The sequence below is a fragment of the Symphalangus syndactylus genome, chromosome 9 (assembly GCF_028878055.3).
Source record: "Symphalangus syndactylus isolate Jambi chromosome 9, NHGRI_mSymSyn1-v2.1_pri, whole genome shotgun sequence".
Taxonomy (NCBI): domain Eukaryota; kingdom Metazoa; phylum Chordata; class Mammalia; order Primates; family Hylobatidae; genus Symphalangus; species Symphalangus syndactylus.
Window position 1 is genome coordinate 62,058,017 of NC_072431.2, and position 19,950 is coordinate 62,077,966.

At 47.3% G+C, this 19,950-nt stretch overlaps 1 protein-coding gene across 8 annotated transcripts; it reads right to left on the bottom strand.

Moving 5' to 3' along the window:
• Positions 1–73: 73 nt before the first annotated feature.
• Positions 74–19,934, bottom strand: LOC129489754 (cohesin subunit SA-3-like). 8 transcript variants are annotated; one of them, XR_010122564.1, is made up of 9 exons: positions 19,561–19,934; positions 14,389–14,471; positions 10,574–10,645; positions 7,172–7,270; positions 6,882–6,961; positions 6,521–6,574; positions 6,086–6,200; positions 5,626–5,777; positions 1,328–1,372 (listed from the first exon to the last, which is right to left on the bottom strand). XR_010122564.1 is itself a non-coding variant. In XM_063646420.1 (8 exons), exons 1-8 carry the CDS (start codon positions 19,841–19,843, stop codon positions 1,247–1,249), a joined length of 912 nt encoding a protein of 303 aa, XP_063502490.1. In that variant the 5' UTR covers positions 19,844–19,934; the 3' UTR covers positions 74–1,246. The 8 variants fall into 8 exon arrangements, 6 of the variants coding, with proteins under 6 accessions (XP_063502490.1, XP_063502489.1, XP_063502492.1 ...); XM_063646420.1 differs by lacking the exon at positions 5,626–5,777 and having other exon boundaries at positions 74–1,372; XM_063646419.1 differs by lacking the exon at positions 5,626–5,777 and having other exon boundaries at positions 74–1,372; positions 6,012–6,200.
• Positions 19,935–19,950: the final 16 nt, after the last annotated feature.

Below are 19,950 nucleotides of genomic sequence, written 5' to 3' on the forward strand. Positions count from 1 at the left end.
TTTCCAAGACCTGCCCAGGATTTAGTAAGGGAAAGTCAATCAGGAAGAGAATGGAAAACTTATACAGCCTCATTCTGTTGCCCTCAAATGGGCATAGTCCTGTGTACCAAAAAGTAAGGCTTAGAGAATTGTAGCTAGGCCTTGTCCAAGAAAAACTTGCTACACAGCTTAGAAAACAAGATGGAAAGATACATAAATATACATTTCACAGATGAACTGTAACAGGTGAACAGGTGAACACAAATATGAGGGAGGGTTGGAGTCTCTAAGATTGACAGGTCAGAGTTAGCCAATGAAGACATTTGAGATCCTATCCAAGATTTCTGTGGTCAGAAAAAGCTTAAAATGGCAATAGAGTTTTGGTACCAGAGGCTAGAGTGGACGCATGAGGGCCAGAGAGGAACTGGAAAATGGGAGACATGATTTTCTAAAAGCTAGAAAAAAATGAAGTGATTGTATAACTGATATGATATGAAGGGGGACTTATCTCCTGCAGAAATCGGAGAACAGAGGAGGAGATAGAATCCAAAGATTCTCAGTGCCTGAGAAAACCCAGGCAATACTATTTTAAAGCATCAATCAAATTGACATTAACATCTGTTAACTGTAAACAGTCACACTCCCATTACCCTCCCTCTCCATGGCCACGTTCATCCACTGAAAACAATGATCTCAAAGTGAGCTGCTATGGGTTTAAGCAGAGGGCTACAGAAAACAGGGAAGAGCCATACCCCTGGGCTTGGATTCCCAGAGAGGAAACCTTGGGGCCCCAGGTGTGTCCTCCTGATCTCATCAAGCTATTAATGGTGTGATGCCCGAGGGCTGGGCCCTTGAGTCTCTCCTCTTCTCCATCTTCACTGGCTTCCCCAGCCACTCAGGTTCACGTCCTTAAATATCACCTATACTCTGCCACATCCCAAAGGGATCTCAAGCCTTCAGCTCTCCCCTGAACTCCATCTTAACAGCCCCCACGGTTTGTTCAACATCTCCACCTGTAATCCCGTGGCCAACACCAATGCCCCAACCTTCCCCCACAGCTATCTTCACTCTCTGCCTTCCCCATCTCAGCTACTGTCAACTCCATCCTTCTGTCATCCTCAAAAGTTGAGGATGGTCTGGAGCCATCCTCAACTCCTCTTTTTGTCTTATATCCCACATCCAGTTTGTCAGAAAAGCCTATTAGAGATACCTTGAAAATGCACCCAGAATCTAGCCGTTTCTCGGCACCTCCACCATTGCCCCCGGCCTAAGAAGCTCTCTCATCTTGAATCTTGGGCTGGATTCTTACAACAGCCACAGCCTCCCTGCTGGTCTCCCAGCTTCTAGCCTTCCTCCATCTCCTGTCGTTTTCGACACAGCAGCCAGAAGGATCCTTTAAAAACAGAGGTTGATCCTGTCATTCCTCTAAAATCCTCCAATGGTTTCCTACTGCACTCAGAGTAAAAGCCAGTCTCTGCCTTAGATGCTCTGGGATCCTGCACCCTCTTTGGTCTCCTGTCCTACAACCTGCATTCTGGCAATAATGGTCTTCTCTGCTGTTCCTTGAACATGCCAGGAACATTCTCCCCATCCCCTCGTGGCCTCAGGACTGGCTGCTTCCTTTGGTATGGGATTCTAAAACACACTAAGCACCCTCCCTCACCTGTTATAAAAAATTCGCTGGGAGGCCAATAGGCTGAAATGGCTCCTGCACTTTGGGTTCCTACGTCAGCAAACTGAAACTCAACTCAGAGTGAAAGTGTTGTGTGTAACCTAGGAGCAGGAAACTTAAGCTTAACCAGTCAGAAACTACTGACTAACCTCTAACAAGAGATTTATGGTCAGTTAACCTCTAAACATGAACTTTCCACTTTAACCAATCAAATACTTTATTTGTCTTGCTCCCACAGACACCTTGTAAGTGTCCCCTCTGGTTTCCTCGGTGGTGGCGCCCTCAACTGCTTGCAGTCTGCCACTGCCTGATTGATAAAATTGCTGAATGCTCAAATAAACCTGTTAAAATTGTAATGCGCCTAAGTGTATCTTTTAACTTATTTTTTAGGCTTTTTGCCCAACATTTGTGTTCCTGAGTCTTCCCTTGATCAGTCTTTGTAAGACTGCAATCCCCACCCTGCCAGGATTCCTCACGCTCCTCCCTGCTTTTTTGCCATAGCATTTACTACTATCTGACACCCTCTAAAGAAAGAGATTTTTGGCTTTTTTGTTTGCTGCCATATTCCCAGCACATGGTGCTCAGTATCTGTTGAATGAATAAAACCAATCGCTTCAGTTTTTTTTTTTTTTTTTTTAGATGGAGTTTCGCTCCTGTCACCCAGGCTGAAGTGCAATGGCACGATCTCGGCTCGCTGAAACCTCCGCCTCCCGGGTTCAAGCGATTCTCCTGCCTTCAGCATCCCAAGTAGCTGGGACTACAGGCATGCGCCACCATGCCCAGCTAATTTTTTGTATTTTTAGTAGAGACAGGGTTTCACCATCTTGGCCAAGCTGGTCTCGAACTCCTGACCTCATGATCCACCCGCCTCGGCCTCCCAAAGTGCTGGGACTATAGGCATGAGCCACCACGCCCAGCCCCAATCTCTTCAGTTTTATCTTGCCTTCACAAACCCTACGCTTTAGGCAGAGCGACCTATGTGCCTCCACACTTCGCCCAGCCACAGCCTTCTACACTTTTCTTGTGCTATTCTGCCAGCCCATGATGCTCCTCCTTCCTTATACACATCTTACTTATTTTTTAAGCTCCAGCAATTCCATCTTCTTGGTAAAGCCCTCCTCATTCTCTGAATTCTACAGCATTCACTTGTACAAGCCCTCAGGCAGTTATTTATTGGCAACTGTTCATAATTTGGGTTTTCCATAATTACAATTTCCCCCTTTCCTATTAGATAATAAGCTGCTGGAGGATTCTTCATGGCCCCTAAAACACTGAACATAGTATCTTGCATATAGTAGGTCCTTAACAAATATGTATTAGTTAATTGATTAAAGAAGAGTTTCCTGGTGGTATAAGATATAATTTTAGGTGGTACACAGAAGACAACAAAAAGAAAACACACCCCATCTCACATTATATACAAAAATTAACTAAAACTGGATCACAAATCTAAATTAAGAGCTAAAACTATAACTCTTTTTTTTTTCTGAGACAGTGTCTCACTCTTTTGCCCAGGCTGGAGTGCAGTGGCACAATCTCAGCTCACTGCAAGCTCCGCCTCCCGGGTTCACACCGTTCTCCTGCCTCAGCCTCTCCAGTAGCTGGGACTACAGGCGCCCACCACCACACCCGGCTAAGTTTTTGTATTTTTAGTACAGATGGGGTTTCGCCCTGTTAGCCAGGATGGTCTTGATCTCCTGACCTCGTGATCTGCCTGCCTCAGCCTCCCAAAGTGCTGGGATTACAGGTGTGAGCCACCGTGCCCGGCTAAAACTATAACTCTTAGAAGAAAACACAGGAATAAATCTTTGTGACCTTGAATTAGCCAACAATTTCTCAAGATATGGCACCAAAAGCACAAGCAACAAAAGGAAAAAGCAAGTTCGATTTCATCAAATTCAAGAACTTTTATGTTTCAAAAGACACCACCAATAACACAAAAAGACAACCCAAAAAATGGAAGAAAATGCTTGCATATCATAAGGAATCTCGTGTCTAGAATATATAAAGAATACTTACAACTCAACAATAAAAAGACAACCCTATTTTAAAATAGTAAAGGATCAGAAAAGACGTTTCTCCAAAGAAGATAAACAAATTGTCAATAAGCACACGAAAAAATGCTCAATACCACTGGTCATTAGGGAAATGCAAATTTAAACCACAATGAGATACCACACATCACAGTTACTAGGAGATGGATAAAATTAAAAAAGACAATAAGTACTGGTGACAACATGGAGAAACCAGGGCCCCCATACATTGCTGGTAGGATTGTAAAATGGTGTAGGTACTTTGGAAAACAGTGTGGTAGTTCCTCAAAAACTTAAATATAGAATTGCCATAAGACCCAGCAATTCCATTCCCAGGTGTATCTCAAGATAACTGAAAAGATGCATCCACCCAAAAATGTGTACATGCATGTTTAGCAGCATTATGCATAAAACAGCCCAAATGTCAATCAACTGACAAGTGGATAAGTAGAATGTGGCATATCCACATGATGACATATTGTTTTGGCCATAAAAAGGTATGAGATACTGATATATGTCAAAGTATGGACGAACCTTGAAAACACTGTGCTAAGTGAAAGAAGCTGGACATAAAAGGCCACATATTATGATTCTATTTATATGAAAGGCCCGGAATAGGCAAATCAAGAGACAGGAATTCTATTAGTGATACCACCTTAGGGTGGGAAGATAGACTGCGAATGGGTATGTGGTTTATTTTGAGAATAATGAAAATGTTCTAAAATTAGATAGTGGTGATGGTTGTACAATTCAGTGAATATGCTAAGTGTACACTTTAAAAGGGTGATTTTTGGCTGGGCGTGGTGGCTCACCAGCACTTTGTGAGCACTTTGGGAGGCCGAGGTGGGCAGATCACAAGGTCAGGAGTTCGAGACCAGCCTGGCCAACATGGTGAAACCCTGTCTCTACCAGAAATACAAAAATTGGCCGGGCGTGGTGGTGGGCGCCTGTAGTCCCAGCTACTCAGGAGACTGAGGCAGGAGAATCGCTTGAACCTGGGAAGTGGAGGTTGCAGTGAGTTGAGATCACGCCACTGCACTTCAGCCTGGGTGACAGAGCGAGACTCTGTCTCAAAAAAAAAAAGGAGGGGGTGATTTTTATGATATGTAAGTTGTATCTCAATAAAGCTGTCACATAAAGTCCCATCTAAAGGCTGGGCGCAGTGGCTCAAGCCTGTAATCCCAGCACTTTGGGAGGCCAAGGCGGGCGGATCACGAGGTCAGGAGATCGAGACCATCCTGGCTAACACGGTGAAACCCCGTCTCTACTAAAAATACAAAAAAAATTAGCCGGGCGTGTTGGCGGGCGCCTGTAGTCCCAGCTACTCGGGAGGCTGAGGCAGGAGAATGGCGTGAACCCGGGAGGCGGAGCTTGCAGTGAGCCGAGATCGCACCACTGCACTCTAGCCTGGGGGACAGAGAAAGACTCCGTCTCAAAAAAAAAAAAAAAAAAAGTCCCATCTAAAAATGTACACTGAGAACACATACTTGCATATGAAATAATGATGCCACAATGTTACTTAATATGAAGCTGTTTTTTAAAAAGCAAAGAAAAAACCTTAGGCAGCCAGGCACGGTGGCTCACGCCTGTAATCCCAGCACTTTGGGAGGATGAGGCAGGCAGATCACAAGGTCAAGAGATCAAGACCATCCTGGCTAACACGGTGAAAACCCGTCTCTACTAAAAATACAAAAAAATTAGCCGGGCATGGTGGCGGGCACCTATAGTCCCAGCTGCTCGGGAGGCTGAGGCAAGAGTTGCTGGGCACTGGACACAAGGATTTCTATCAGTGTGCTCTCCTGCACATCACCCAGGTCTGGAGTGCCAGGAGGATCAAAAACAGAATCAAAGATTAGCCACCTTCCAACTCCAAGTTCCCCCCACCCCATGCCACCGTTGCTGCCTTGTACAAGTCAGGCAAGCAATCTCTCCTGGTTTCACCCTAGGAGGTGGAAGGTCCCTGTCTCTGGCTCCATGTGGCATGCACTCTGGTCCTTCTCCAGCAGCAAGCTTGTCAGACTCTCTCAGTCCTTCAGCTGAGCCCCTGCACAGTCCCACAGGCTGCCTACTAAGTAAGCAGCATGGTCATGGAGCTGGGGAAGGAGGTACATGGGGAGTTAGTGATGGCATGTTAAAATACCCTAGGAAGCGGTTACTGATTAAATATCTCTCTCCTTCCTACAGTGTCCACCCCCATGCTTCTCCATTTGTCTTTTTTTGTTTTTTTGGGGGGTAGAGACCGGGTCTCACTATGTTGCCCAAGCCGGTCTCAAACTCCTGGGCTCAAAGGATCCTCCCACCTCAGCTTCCCAAAGTGCTGGACTTACAGGCATGAGCCACCAGGCCCAGCCCAGTTGTAGGTCCTATGCACAACAGCCAGACTTCTCTCTGTATATGTCACCTCGCTCTCCACAAAGAAGGACAGCAGAAGCTGGAAGAAAGTCCTCTGGGTGCCTGGGCTTCGGCGTTGCTCTCTTCCACCCATCGTTCTTATCTCGCACTCAGGGTAGAAGAGTCTGGTGGAATGGACACAAGGAAAGGGCTCAGCACAGAAGGCAACAAGGAGGTGTAACGATGACCACAGAGGGAGGAGATGGCCCAAAGAGATGATAAAGGAAAAGGAGGTGCAGAGCTAACGAGAGCCCCAAGGAGCTGAGAGAGGAAAAGAGACACCAGAGAGAGACTTCCATGGAGATGGGGAGGCCTTAGGTAGGGCAGCAGCAGATGAGGGAGAGAAACCGAGAGGGTGGTGTTAAAGAAACATAAAAGGAGCCCCACTCATTTCCAGTACAGAAATTCGCCCGCAGCAGAGGCCAGGCCTCAATTAGAGGCATACACAATGGGGTAGATGCTCTCACAGTCCGCATCCGTCAGCACCTCTTCCATGTTCCTGCCCACAGAAAAGCAGAAAGAGTGTGTGAATAGGGGCATTATCTTCTAGCACAATCAAGGCTAGAAACAAAAAGAGGCAAAAGCAACAAGGACATAACTCACAAAGAACTCCTAAATAGACAGTGGAAGACAAAGGAGTATGGGGAGTTAGAGAAGACAGAAATATGCCCCCCTGGAGATACTGCAACTCAGGAATGGCCTCAGTCAACCTGCATAGATGGAAGTGTCAGCTATGACAGGTGGAGGGAGAGGACCCTGGAAGGGCAAAGGTCTGAGACACTGGCCTCCCCTCTTCCCAGACTCACTTAAGGATAAGTATCAGTAATCTGACGGCCTCCACTGCCACATCGTACTCTCTGTCCATGACCATGGAAACCATCCGGTCCTGCAGAAAGGAGAAAGTCACTCAATGTCTCATTACACCCATTCCAAACATTCTGTTCTCTTAGAATCAGAGACTCCTCAAGAGAGTGCCTACGCAGAGGCAGATGCTGGGATAGCCAAGACATCTTAGAGCATGAGGGGTAGAAAGATACAAGGTGGGGAAACGGGAACTACGACAAAGAGCCAAGCCATGGAGCGCCACCCATTTTACCTTGAAGCGGCTGGTGAAGAGCTCCAGGCGTGCAGTCAGGTCCCATTTGCTGTACAGCCCTTTCAGGGCCTTCACGCACTTCAGGCGGACTTCTTGGTGCTGGTGAGGAGGGAAAATCAGGAGAATGGAAATAAGACTAACCACACTCTACTTGCCCCTGCTGAGCCTCCAGACTCCCCTCTCCAATCCCTCATTCTACCTTGGGTGTCCCCTATGCTGAGGACTCTTGAGATATCAGAAACAATGAACAGCTGTCTTCTTCCTTAAAAAACAAAAGGATCACAGCAGTATTCATGATGAGAAGGATCCTTTGGCTGCCCCCCTTAGCACCTGCATTACCATCCATCAGTAACTCTCTCCCCTGGGAAACTCTCTCTCCCCCTACCTCATGTTTTGAGTCATTTCATCTCCTGGATGTCTCTCTCTACCTTATCCTACCCTCCCCAGTGCTACGGGAGTTTCAAGGTTCAGCGACTTGATGGGTTAATCATTGCTCACTAGGTAAAATATTACAGTGGCAGGCCCAGGAAAAGGTGAAGTGTCCTAGGACAGGAAAAAGATGAGGGAAACGGAAAAGGAAAATGACTCTTATCATGCAGAGTCCAACCAATACATTTTAAATAGCTGTCGGTGAGGAAAGAAATGCTGTAGCTTTGCATCCAACACCCAATTTCCTGGATGCAGATAGCACGGATCTCAGGAAGGACATCCCTAGACACAGACAGATAAGTTGACTCTTATAGCCACCCTCTCTCCAAACTCACTTTCTATCCTACCAGATAACTCCCTCTCATGGAAGAATTTATTTTCTTGAAATGCCATGTACCCCATGCCTTTCATTTCTTCCTCCCAATGTAATACTATATATATAGTAAAATACAGGTAAATATTTTTTATTTTTTTTTTAAGGGATGGGGTCTCTTGCTATGTTGCCCACGCTGGCCTTGAACTCCTGAGTTCAAGTCGTCTTCCCACTTTGGCCTCTCAAGTAGCTAGGACTACAAAAATGTGCCATACCCAGTTAGTAAATATTTTCTTTCCGTTAGCAACCCATAAAATAGTTAAACACCAGCCTTGTACAGCCTAATTCTCCACTCCACCTGTTGCCCAGGCTGGAGTGCAGTGGCACGATCTCGGCTCACTGCAACCACTACCTCTCGGGTTCAAGTGATTCTCCTGCCTCAGCCTCCCGAGTAGCTGGGATTACAGGTGCACCACCACGCCCAGCTATCTTTTTGTATTTTTAGTGGAGATGGGGTTTCGCCATGTTGGCCAGGCTGGTCTGGAACTCCTGACCTCAACTGATCTGCCCGTCTTGGCCTCCCAAAGTGCTGGAGTTATAGGTGTGAGCCACTGCACCCGGCCTCCATACCTCTTTTAAAAACCAGTTTTGAAAGTTCATTCAGGCTGGGCATGGTGGCCAAAAATTAGCCAAGCATGGGGGCAGGCGCCTGTAGTCGCAGCTACTTGGGAGGCTGAGGCAGGAGAGTCACCCGAACCCAGGGGGTGGAGGTTGCGGTGAGCCGAGATTGCACCACTGCACTCCAGCCTGTGTGACAGAATGAGACTCTGTCCCCCTCTACCCCCCAAAAAAGCATTCAGCTGTTGGCCAAAGTGTGTGAGGTTTTTTTTTTTTTTTCAGACGGAGTCTCACTCTGTCGCCCAGGGTGGAGTGCAGTGGCGCAATCTCGGCTCACCACAAGCTCCGCCTCCTGGGTTCACGCCATTCTCCAGCCTCAGCCTCCCGAGTAGCTGGGACTACAGGCGCCCACCACCAGGCCCGGCTAATTTTTTGTATTTTTAGTAGAGACGGGGTTTCACTGTGTTAGCCAGGATGGTCTCGATCTCCTGACCTCGTGATCCGCCCGCCTTGGCCTCCCAAAGTGCTGCAATTACAGGCGTGAGCCACCACACCCGCCCATGAGTGTGTTTTAATTCCACATTAAGAAAAGTTTAAGGCCGGGCGCGATGGCTCACGCCTGTAATCCCAGCACTTTGGGAGGCCGAGGCGGGCGGATCACGAGGTCAGGAGATCGAGACCATCCTGGCTAACACAGTGAAACCCCGTCTCTACTAAAAATACAAAAAAATTTAGCAGGGCGAAATGGCGGGCGCCTGTAGTCCCAGCTACTCGGGAGGCTGAGGCAGGAGAATGGCGTGAACCCCGGGGGGCGGAGCCTGCAGTGAGCCGAGATCACGCCACTGCACTCCAGCCTGGGCGACAGCGAGACTCTGTCTCAAAAAAAAAAAAAAAAAAAAAAAGAAAAGAAAAGTTTAAATCAGCTGAAAGGTTCTGGAAAGGCAGAAGTGAAACCTAGGTAAGAGTGCGAAACATCTACAGATACTATTTTTTTTTTTTTTTTGAGACAGAGTTTCGCTCTTGTTGCCCAGGCTGGAGTGCAATGGCATGATCTCAGCTCACTGCAACTTCCACCTCCCGGGTTCAAGTGATTCTCCTGCCTCAGCCTCCCGAGTAGCTGGGATTACAGGGATGCGCCACCATATCCGGCTAATTTTGTATTTTCAGTAGAGATGGGGTTTCTCCATGTTGGTCAGGCTGGTTGCAAACTCCTGACCTCAGGTGATCTGCCTGCCTTGGCCTCCCAAAGTGCTGGGATTACAGGCATAAGCCACCATACTCAGCCTACAGATACTCTTTTTAACTTGATCAGGTCTTTAAACAGTATAAAACTCCCCTGCCCTTCACACAGTGAGACAGTAGGCTGGGCCAGGAGAAGGCTCACCGGGCTGCAGCATCCCTCAGAAAAGCCCCACCTTTCTGTTCTCTGCTCTTATCCTCAAGTCTCCAAACCCAGAAAGATGAGGAGTTGGGGCAGACCTGGGGCAAAGCCGGAGAAGGAAAATTCTCAGCAATGCTTTATTCTCTTATTTTCTCCCAGAAGCACTTACAAGATCCTTTGTACGTGGTGATAAACTAAACCTCACCAATTTAAAACATTTGTTAAGAGTCTTAGCCGGGCGCGGTGGCTCACGCTTGTAATCCCAGCACTTTGGGAGGCCGAGGCGGGCGGATCACGAGGTCAGGAGATCGAGACCACGGTGAAACCCCGTCTCTACTAAAAATACAAAAAATTAGCCGGGCGTGGTGGCGGGCGCCTGTAGTCCCAGCTACTAGGAGAGGCTGAGGCAGGAGAATGGCGTGAACCCAGGAGGCGGAGCTTGCAGTGAGCCGAGACTGCGCCACTGCACTCCAGCCTGGGCGACAGAGCGAGACTCCGTCTCAAAAAAAAAAAAAAAAAAAAAAAAAGAGTCTTTGCTCCAGCTGCATTAATTCTGGGACTAACCCAATAACTAAGGGTTGGAGGAGGGAAACCTTGTTCACCTCCTCAGATGCCATAACCAAAGGCCAGCTGCTTCAATGAGAGAAACCCATTAGCTCACCTGTACCGACGAACAAAGACATCCCAAGAGGGTATTCATCATCTCCTCAATCTCCTCTTGACGCTCTTGGAGCTGGAGGACAGGGAGAAGTGGGTTAATCTCTCTTGTACCCTAACAAGCATAAGGCCCTGAAGATACACAAAAAGTACAACTTCTACCTACTTCCTGTTTATTACAGGATAGTGTGAACCTCCGTAATCCTATGCTCTCTTTTAAACCTTCTAATTCTGGAAGAAGCTGTATAGTCAAGTAACACCTCAGAGGTTTGTGTTTAGTAAAAATAATATCCCCTCTGCATGTGGTTATTCTGACTATTCAGAAGCCCTAGCTGGCATTATACAGGCATATCTCGCTTTATTGCACTTTACTGTATTGATGTGCAGACATTGTGGATTTTGTTGTTGTTGTTGCTGCTGTTGTTGTTTTTTAACAAACTAAAGGTGTGTGACAACCCTGCATTGAGCATACCTATCAGTGCCATTTTTCTAATAGCATATCCTCACTTTGTGTTCCTGTGGCACATTTTGGTAATTCTCACAATATTTCAAACTTTTTCATTATGGTATCTGTTATGGTTATCTGTGATCAGTAATCTTTAATGTTACATTTTTTTTTTTTTATGAGACAGGGTCTCACTCTGGCACCCAGGCTGGAGTACAGCGCTGTGACCATGGCTCATGGCAGCCTCCACCTCCTGGACTCGAGGGATCCTCCTGCCTCAGCCTCCCGAGTAGGTGGGAGTACTGGTGCATGCCACCACAGCCAGCTAGTTAAAAAAATTTTTTTTGTAGAGACGGGCTCTCCCTATGTTTGCCCAGGGGCTCAAGCGATCCTTCCACCTCAGCCTCCCAAAGTGCTGTGATTACAGACATGGGCCATCACACCCAGCCTGATGTTACTACTGTAACTGTTTTGGGGTACCACGAACCTGTCCATATAAGATGGCAAACTTAACAAATGTCTGTGTTCTGACTACTCTACCAACAAGAGTTTCCTTGTCTCTCTCTCTCCTCAGGCCTCCCGAACCATTCCTTGAGACACAAAAATATTGTAATTAGGTCAATTAGTAACCCTCTTAAGTGTCCAAATGAAAGGAGGAGTCACATGTTTCTCACTTTTTTTCTTTTGAGACACAGTCTCACTCTTTCGCCCAGGCCGGACTACAGTGGCACTATCTCGGCTCACTGCAAGCTCTGCCTCCTGGGTTCATGCCATTCTCCTGCCTCAGCCTCCCAAGTAGCTGGGGCTACAGGCACCCGCCACCGCACCCAGCTAATTTTTTGTATTATTAGTAGAGACGGGGTTTCCCCGTATTAGCCAGGATGGTCTCGATCCCCTGACGTCGTGATCTACCCGCCTCGGCCTCCCAAAATGCTGGGATTACAGGCGTGAGCCACCACGCCCGGCCACATGTTTCTCATTTTAAATCAAAAGCTAGAAATGATTAAGCTTAGAGGCCAGGCGTGGTGGTTCACACCTATAATCCCAGCACTTTGGGTGGCCGAGGTGGGCAAATCACTTGAGGTCAGTTTGAGACCAGCCCGACCAACATGGCGAAACCCCATCTCTACTAAAAATAGAAAATTAGCTGGGTGCAGTGGTGGGCGCCCATAATCCCAGCTACTCAGGAGGCTGAGGCAGGAGAATCGCTTGAACCTGGGAGGCAGAGGTTGCAGTGAGCCAAGATTATGCCATTGCACTCTAGCCTGGGCAACAAAGCGTGACTCTGTCTCAAAAAGACAAAAAAAAAAAAAAAATGATTAAGTTCAGCTGGAAGCCAAGACAGGCCAATCAACAGCTAGGCCTCTTGTGCCAAACAGCCAAGTTGTGAATGCAAAAGAAAAATTCTTGAAAGAAAGTAAAAACGCTACTCCAGTGAACACACAAAGGGTAAGAAAGTTAAACAGTCTTACTGCTGATATAGGGACAGTTTTAGTGGTCGGAACAGAAGATCAAGCCACAACATTCCCTTAGGCCAAAGCCCAATCCAGATCAATGTCCTAGCTGTCTTCCATTCTATGAAGGCTGAGCAAAGTAAGGAAGCCACAGAAGAAAAGTTTGAAGCTAGAAGTTAGTTCATGAGGTTTAAGGAAAGAAGCTCTCTCCATAACATCCAAGTACAAGGTGAAGCAGCAAATACTGATAGAGAAGCAACAAGTTATCAAGAAAATCTAGCTAAGATCATTGATGAAGGTGGCTACACTAAACAATGAATTTTCAGTGTGGACTAAACTGCCTTATATTGGAAAACGCCATCTAGGACTTTCACAGCTATTAAGGAGAAGTCAATGCCTGGCTTCAAAGCGTCAAAGGCCAGCCTGACTCCTTGTTAGGGGCTAATGCAGTTGGTGATTTAAGTTGAAGCCAATACTAATTTACCATTTTAAAAATCCTAAGGCCCTTAAGAATTATGCTAAGTCTACTCTGCCTATGCTCTATAAATGAAACAACAAAGCCTAACCGATATCACATCTATTCACAGCATGGTTTTCTGAATATTTTAAGCACATGGATGAGACCTACTGCTCAGAAAACAAGATTCCTTTCAAAATATTACTGCTCAGTGACAATGCACCTGGTCACCCAAAAGCTCTGGTGAGGATGTACAAGCAGATCCATGTTGCTTTTTTCATGCCCACTAACACAACATCCATTGTGCAGCCCATGGAACAAAGAGTAATTTCAACTTTCAAGTCTTATTATTTCAGAAATACATTTCATAAGGCTATAGCTGCCACAGTCATTTCTCTGATGATTTAGGCAAAGTCCATTTAAAACCTCTTGGGGTTAGGCATGGTGGCTCATGCCTACGATCCCAACTTTTTGGGAGGCTGAGGTGGGAGAACTGATTAAGCCCAGGAGATCAAGACTAGCCTGAGCAGCATAGTGAGACCCTGTCTCTACAGAAACAAAACAAAAACTAGCCAGATGTGGTATGCAATCTGTAGTACCAGATACTTGAGAGGATAGAAAGAGACTCTGTCGAAAAAAAAACAAAAAAAACATGCTCTCTTATTCAAGGTTACCCTTCTATCACTCCAAGGATTCACTCCATAATCTTATTTCTTGATATGTTACACTCACTAAAATGTTCACATCAAATCAAGTCTGTAGACACTCGTCCTTACCACCTTACAAAAACTGAGATGGTATCAACAGAGGTAAGACACTGCTTTACCTGCATGTCACTTTTGGCGGCTTTCACAGCATTGAAAAGAACATTGGCTGGTGGCTCTGACTGTTTCCAACTATGACGATGTACCACTCAGGACTTTTCTTTGGATGTTTTGCCACCTAATATGTATAAAAAGATCAGAAATATGAAAAAAAGGTAACAGTGACATTAACACTTGGTTTCATCATTATCACACAAGTAGGCTTACGCTGCCAATTCCACAGCAGAGTCTGAGTTAGACTCAGTCCTGAAATAATTGATTTTTATACTGTTATGAAGTTTATTAACTTTTTTCCCTTAAAAAAAAAGTCCTTGAGTCCCCTTCCTGTATCCCTATATCCTAACGTCCTTTTCTCTTCTTTTCTCTTCAAAATTTCTCTTCTTCCTATTTCTGTCCCTTAATACTTTGCAAATCTTGTCCTTTTATGAGTCATATCACCCGAACTTCTTTTAGGTTTTCTTTTTTTCTTTTTGAGACGGAGTCTTGCTCTGTTGCCCAGGCTGGAGTGCAGTGGCGCGATCTCGGCTCACGGCCAGCTCTGCCCCCCGGGGTTCATGCCATTCTCCTGCCTCAGCCTCCCGAGTAGCTGGGCTGCTTCCCCCACAAGATTCAAAAACAAAAGAAAACTGGCTGACTCACTGGCGTTGTTTTCGGTGGTCGTTTTGCTGCTTTCTTCTTCACATTGCGATTCAAGCTGTCCTCAAAGTCACTGCCTTCATCAGCTAACAAAGAGTCAGTATTCCTGTGAGAAAGTACGGTTCTCTTTAAATATAACCACCCTATTCCCTCCATATAAAAGGTTAATGAATTATAGTTTCTCTGTCTCTCACCACACTCCATCTCCATGAGAAAAACATATTCAGATTTTAAGAAAAAATGAGCTTATTGTTAGTAGAAAGTTGGGACAAAGTCTTTTTTTTTTTTTTTTTTGAGACAGAGTTTCACTCGTCACCCAGGCTGCAGTGCAATGGCGTGATCTCAGGTCACTGCAACCTCTACCTCCCAAATTCAAGCGATTCTCCTGCCTCAGTCTCCCTAGTAGCTGGGATTACAGGTGTTTTTCACCATGTTGGCCAGGCTGGTCTCAAACTCCTGACTTCAGGTGATCCACCTGCCTCGGCCTCCCAAAGTGTTGGGATTACAGGCATGAGCCACCACACCCAGCTGGGACAAAGCCTTAAAGGAAAACTTTCAGGTGAAAGGAATGGAGATGAAGAATGAGGAAACGAGGCACGGGAAGGACAACCCTTCCTAGTATTCTCTCCGAAGAAGAGAATCAAATGTTACTCCCTTAGCGGGTACAGAGATCACTGCTCTTTGTAGAGAAAAATAATCATGGCTCAGGAAGTCATCCATCACTCATCCATAAACAGGAGAGTAATATGGACCTAGAGTTAAATTTCACCCCGTGAAACATCAACCACATGTCTTATCAATTCAAGTTTATAACATTGATATAATCGGGTCCCCCACAGCAGCACTGACAGAAACAGAAATGATTCAGAGAAAGCCAATTAAAACAGCCAGGGGATAAAGCAGATCTGTATGAAATTAGCTTTTTTCCTTCTGGAAATATAAAAAACCAAGATATATTATAACCTACACAGAATAAACTCATATATTGTAATAAATAAGGATACACAGACCTGTTTACAAAATCCCCAAGTAGGAGAACTAGGGGACACCAGCTAAAAAGTATATACAATTTACCAGGCAACAAATAAAGAACTCTTTACTCCCCGATCTGCCACCTCCCAGCCCCCACCAGGGGTTGTACATGCTGAACACAGAAATGTGTTTAAGAGAGGTTTAGACAACATGGATGATGGATTAAAAACAGGACGTGCTTGAACCCGGGAGGCGGAGGTTGCAATGAGCTGAGATCGCACCACTGCACTCCAGCCTGGGTGACAGGGTGAGACTCCATCTCAAAAAAAAAAAACAAACAAAAACCAGGATGTACTACTATTTTGATGTCTACAACATCTAGGACCACCAAAAAAAACACCTGGAGCTGGAGGGAGGGTGCCACTGTGCTGAACGCGTATAGCACTTCTTGTGTTTACACACAGTCCCACGCATATTACCATCAATGTGGGAAAACGAGAGGGGGAAGGCTGCCACGGACACAGGAAGTGGCCGCACAGTGCAACATCTTTTTTCTTATTTTTTTGAGACGGAGTCTCGCTCTGTCACCCAGGCTGGAGTGCAGTGGCGCGATCTCGGCTTACTGCAAGCTCCACCTCCCGGGTTCACGCCATTCTCCTGCCTCAGCCTCTCCGAGTAGCTGGGACTACAGGCGCCCACCACCACGCCCGGCTAATTTTTTGCATTTTCAGTAGAGACGGGGTTTCACCGTGGTCTCGATCTCCTGACCTCGTGATCCGCCCGCCTCGGCCTCCCAAAGTGCTGGGATTACAAGCGTGAGCCACCGCGCCCGGCTACAACATCTACTTACCCCTCTGAGATATGGTTTGAGTCCCTGTCATCGAAGGGTAGACTGACAGAGGAACTAGAAGATGCAGACAAGGCCCTCTTGGTACCTCCCGCAGTTCTCTGCAGTGGGGAAGACATGCACGGAGAGGAGGAGCTAGGGGGCCAGGAAGATGAGGACCGCAGGGTAGGTTTGGCGATCCAGCTGGGGAGACAAAGAGAAGAAAAGGCTCCTACCACAGCACTTCTCCATCCCCAGCCCTGACCAGTCCCTTTCTTTCCAAGGGAATCGTTCTAGAACTCTGGGGTTGGGTGACGGTGACCAAAAACTAAGACAAAGGCTGGGTACCGTGGCTCATGCCTATAATCCCAGCACTTTGGGAGGCCAAGGCAGGAGGATGGCTTGAGCCCAGGAGTTCAAGATCAGCCTGGGCAATACAGCAAGACCCCATTTCTCCAAAAAAAAGTAATACTAATTAGCCAGGTATGGTAGCGCATGCCTGTGTTCAGCTATTCAGGAGGCTGAGGTGGGAGGACTGCTTGAGTCCAGGAGCTCAAAGCTGCAGTGAGCTATGATCACACCACTGTACTCCAGCCTGGGTAACAGAGTGAGACTCTACAAAAAATAAAAATTAAGGCCGGGCCGGCTGGGCGCGGTGGCTCACGCTTGTAATCCCAGCACTTTGGGAGGCCGAGGCGGGCAGATCACGAGGTCAGGAGATCGAGACCACGGTGAAACCCCATCTCTACTAAAAATACAAAAAAAAATTAGCCGGGCGTGGTGGCGGGCGCCTGTAGTCCCAGCTACTCGGAGAGGCTGAGGCAGGAGAATGGCATGAACCCGGGGGGCGGAGCTTGCAGTGAGCCGAGATTGCGCCACTGCACTCCAGCCTGGGTGACAGAGCAAGACTCCGTCTCAAAAAAAAAAAAAAAAAAAAAATAAGGCCGGGCGCGGTGGCTCACGCCTGTAATCCCAGCACTTTGGGAGGCCGAGGCAGGCGGATCACGAGGTCAGGAGATCGAGACCATCCTGGCTAACACAGTGAAACCCTGTCTCTACTAAAAATACAAAAAAATTAGCCGGGCGCGGTGGCGGGCGCCTGTAGTCCCAGCTATTCGGGAGGCTGAGGCAGGAGAATGGCGTGAACCTGGGAGGCAGTGCTTGCAGTGAGCAGACATCGAGCCACTGCACTCCAGCCTGGGCGACAGAGCCAGACTCCATCTCAAAAAAAAAATAAAATAAAAATTAAAAAAAAAATAAATAAATAAAAATTAAAAAAATAAAAAATAAAAGAAGACATTATTGGATGCAAGTCTGCAAAGCCTTAACTACAAAGTAAAGAAACCAAAAAGAAAAAGAAGACTTTAAAATACAGGAGTAGAACCATCTCATTTTCCCCATAATTCAATAGGTCCCTGCAATTGATCCCCAAATGCTTAAAACAACGCTGGGTGGGGTGGCTCACGCCTGTAATCCCAGCAGTTTGGGAGGCCCAGGAAGGTGGATCACCTGAGATCAGGAGTGCCAGACCAGCCTGGCCAACATGGTGAATCCCCATCTCTACTAGAAATACAAAAATTAGTCAGGCACAGTGGCGCGCGCCTGTAGTTCCAGCTACTCGGGAGACTGACGCAGGAGAATCGCTTGAACCCAGGAGGCGGGGATTGCAGTGAGCCGAGATCGCACCATTGTACTCCAGCCTGGGTGACAGAGCAACACTCCGTCCCAAAAAAAAAAAAAAAACAGTATACGAAGAACAGTATACCAGTATACTAGAGAGAAAATGAATACTTCTGTTGTTACAATCAAATGACTTCTAAAATAATGTCTACAAAAAAGAAGGCAGGGCTGGGCACCAGTGGCTCATGTTTGTAATCCCAGCACTTTGGGAGGTCAAGGTGGGCAGATCGCTTGAGGTCAGGAGTTCGAGACTAGCCTGGCCAACATGGTGAAACCCCGTCTCTACTAAAAATACAAACACTAGCCAGGTGCAGTGGACGGCACCTGTAATCTCAGCTACTCAGGAGGCTGAGGCGGGAGAACTGCTTGAACCTGGGAGGCAGAGGTTGCAGTGGGCCAAGATCATGCCACTGCACTCCAGTGTGGGTAATGGTGTCTGAAAAAAACAAAAACCCAGACTATATTGTTTAGGGATACTTAGTTGACAAAATAATAGACACAAGCAGGACATAATTACCATAAAAATCAGGACCTGGGGGGGTTGGGGGGGGAAGGTTTAAGTGGAAAGAATGGAGCAGTGACATTGTGTGTCAACCTGGGAGGTGGTGACCCCAGAGTTCGCTTTGCAATTCCTCAAAATGAGCATTTATGTGCTATTCACTTTTCAGAGGGTGGACTCTCTGAACTAACATGTTTAAGCGCCATATGCAAAAACAAAAAAAAGAAAAAATATGCATAGATTTTTATTTTAAATAAAATATTTTAAAAATAGAGACAAGGTGGCCGGGCGCGGTAGCTCAGGCCTGTAATCCCAGCACTTTCGGAGGCCGAGGCGGGCGGATCACAAGGTCAGGAGATGGAGCCCATCCTGGCTAACACGGTGAAACCCTGTCTCTACTAAAAATACAAAAAAAAAAAAAAATTAGCCGGGCGTGGTGGCAGTCACCTGTAGTCCCAGGTACACGGGAAGCTGAGGTAGGAGAATGGCGTGAACCCGGGAGGCGGAGCTTGCAGTGAGCCGAGAACAGGCCACTGCATTCCAGCCTGGGCGACAGAGCTAGAATCCAACTCAAAAAAAAAAAAAAAATGAGACAAGGGTCTCACTATGTTGCTCAGACTGGTCTCAAACTCTCAGGGCTAAAGCAATCCTCCCGCCTCGGTCTCCCAAAGTGCTGAGATTCCAGGCGTGAACCACCGCGCCCGACCAGGAAAGATATATAAACATATTTTTGTTTTTTTGAGACACAGTTTCACTCTTGTTGCCCAGGCTCGAGTGCAATGGCTTGATCTCAGCTCACTGCAAACTCCGCCTCCAGGGTTCAAACGATTCTCCTGCCTCAGCCTCCCAAGTGGCTGGGATCACAGGCGCCCGCCACACGCCCGGCTAATTTTTGTATTTTTAGTGGAGACGAGGTTTCAACATGTTGCCCAGGCTGGTCTCGAACTCCTGACCTCAGGTGACCTGCTGCTTGGGCCTCCCAAAGTGCTGGAATTACAGGCGTGAGCCAGAGCGCCAGGCCTTAATAAATCTTTTAAAACATAAAGGTTTGGGTGAGTCCCTGGCCGGCCGGCACAGATGCCGGGGTGAGACCGCGAACCGGGTGGGACACACTCGTTCCTGCTCGCGGGGACTCGGGCCAGCAGCGGGCCGCCGCGCGTGCGCACTGGGCGGGGTGGGGGAGGGCCCGCGCTCCTACCTGCACGTGGGCAACGCCGGCCTCTGGGCTGCCGCTCCTGGCTTGCACGTTGGGGAGCCGGTACATGCAGGTGGGAAGCTCCACACGGAGAGGCGCGCCGCGCCCGTGATAAGGCTTTACCTGGTACATCGGCGTGGCGGAACCAAAGCAAGAGGGGGTGGTGCGTGCCAGACACTAACGCTCGGAAACCGTCTGAGGCCACGACTGAAGGCGGCCATCTCCCTTCTGACCCTGCTGCAGTGGTTCGGAAAACACGCAGTCCGGTGTGCTCTGATTGGCCCATGCTCTTTGACGTCACGGACTCGACCTTTGACAGAGCCAATAGGCGAAAAGGAGAGACGGGAAGTATTTTTTTCGCCCCGCCCGGAAAGGGTGGAGCACAACGTCGAA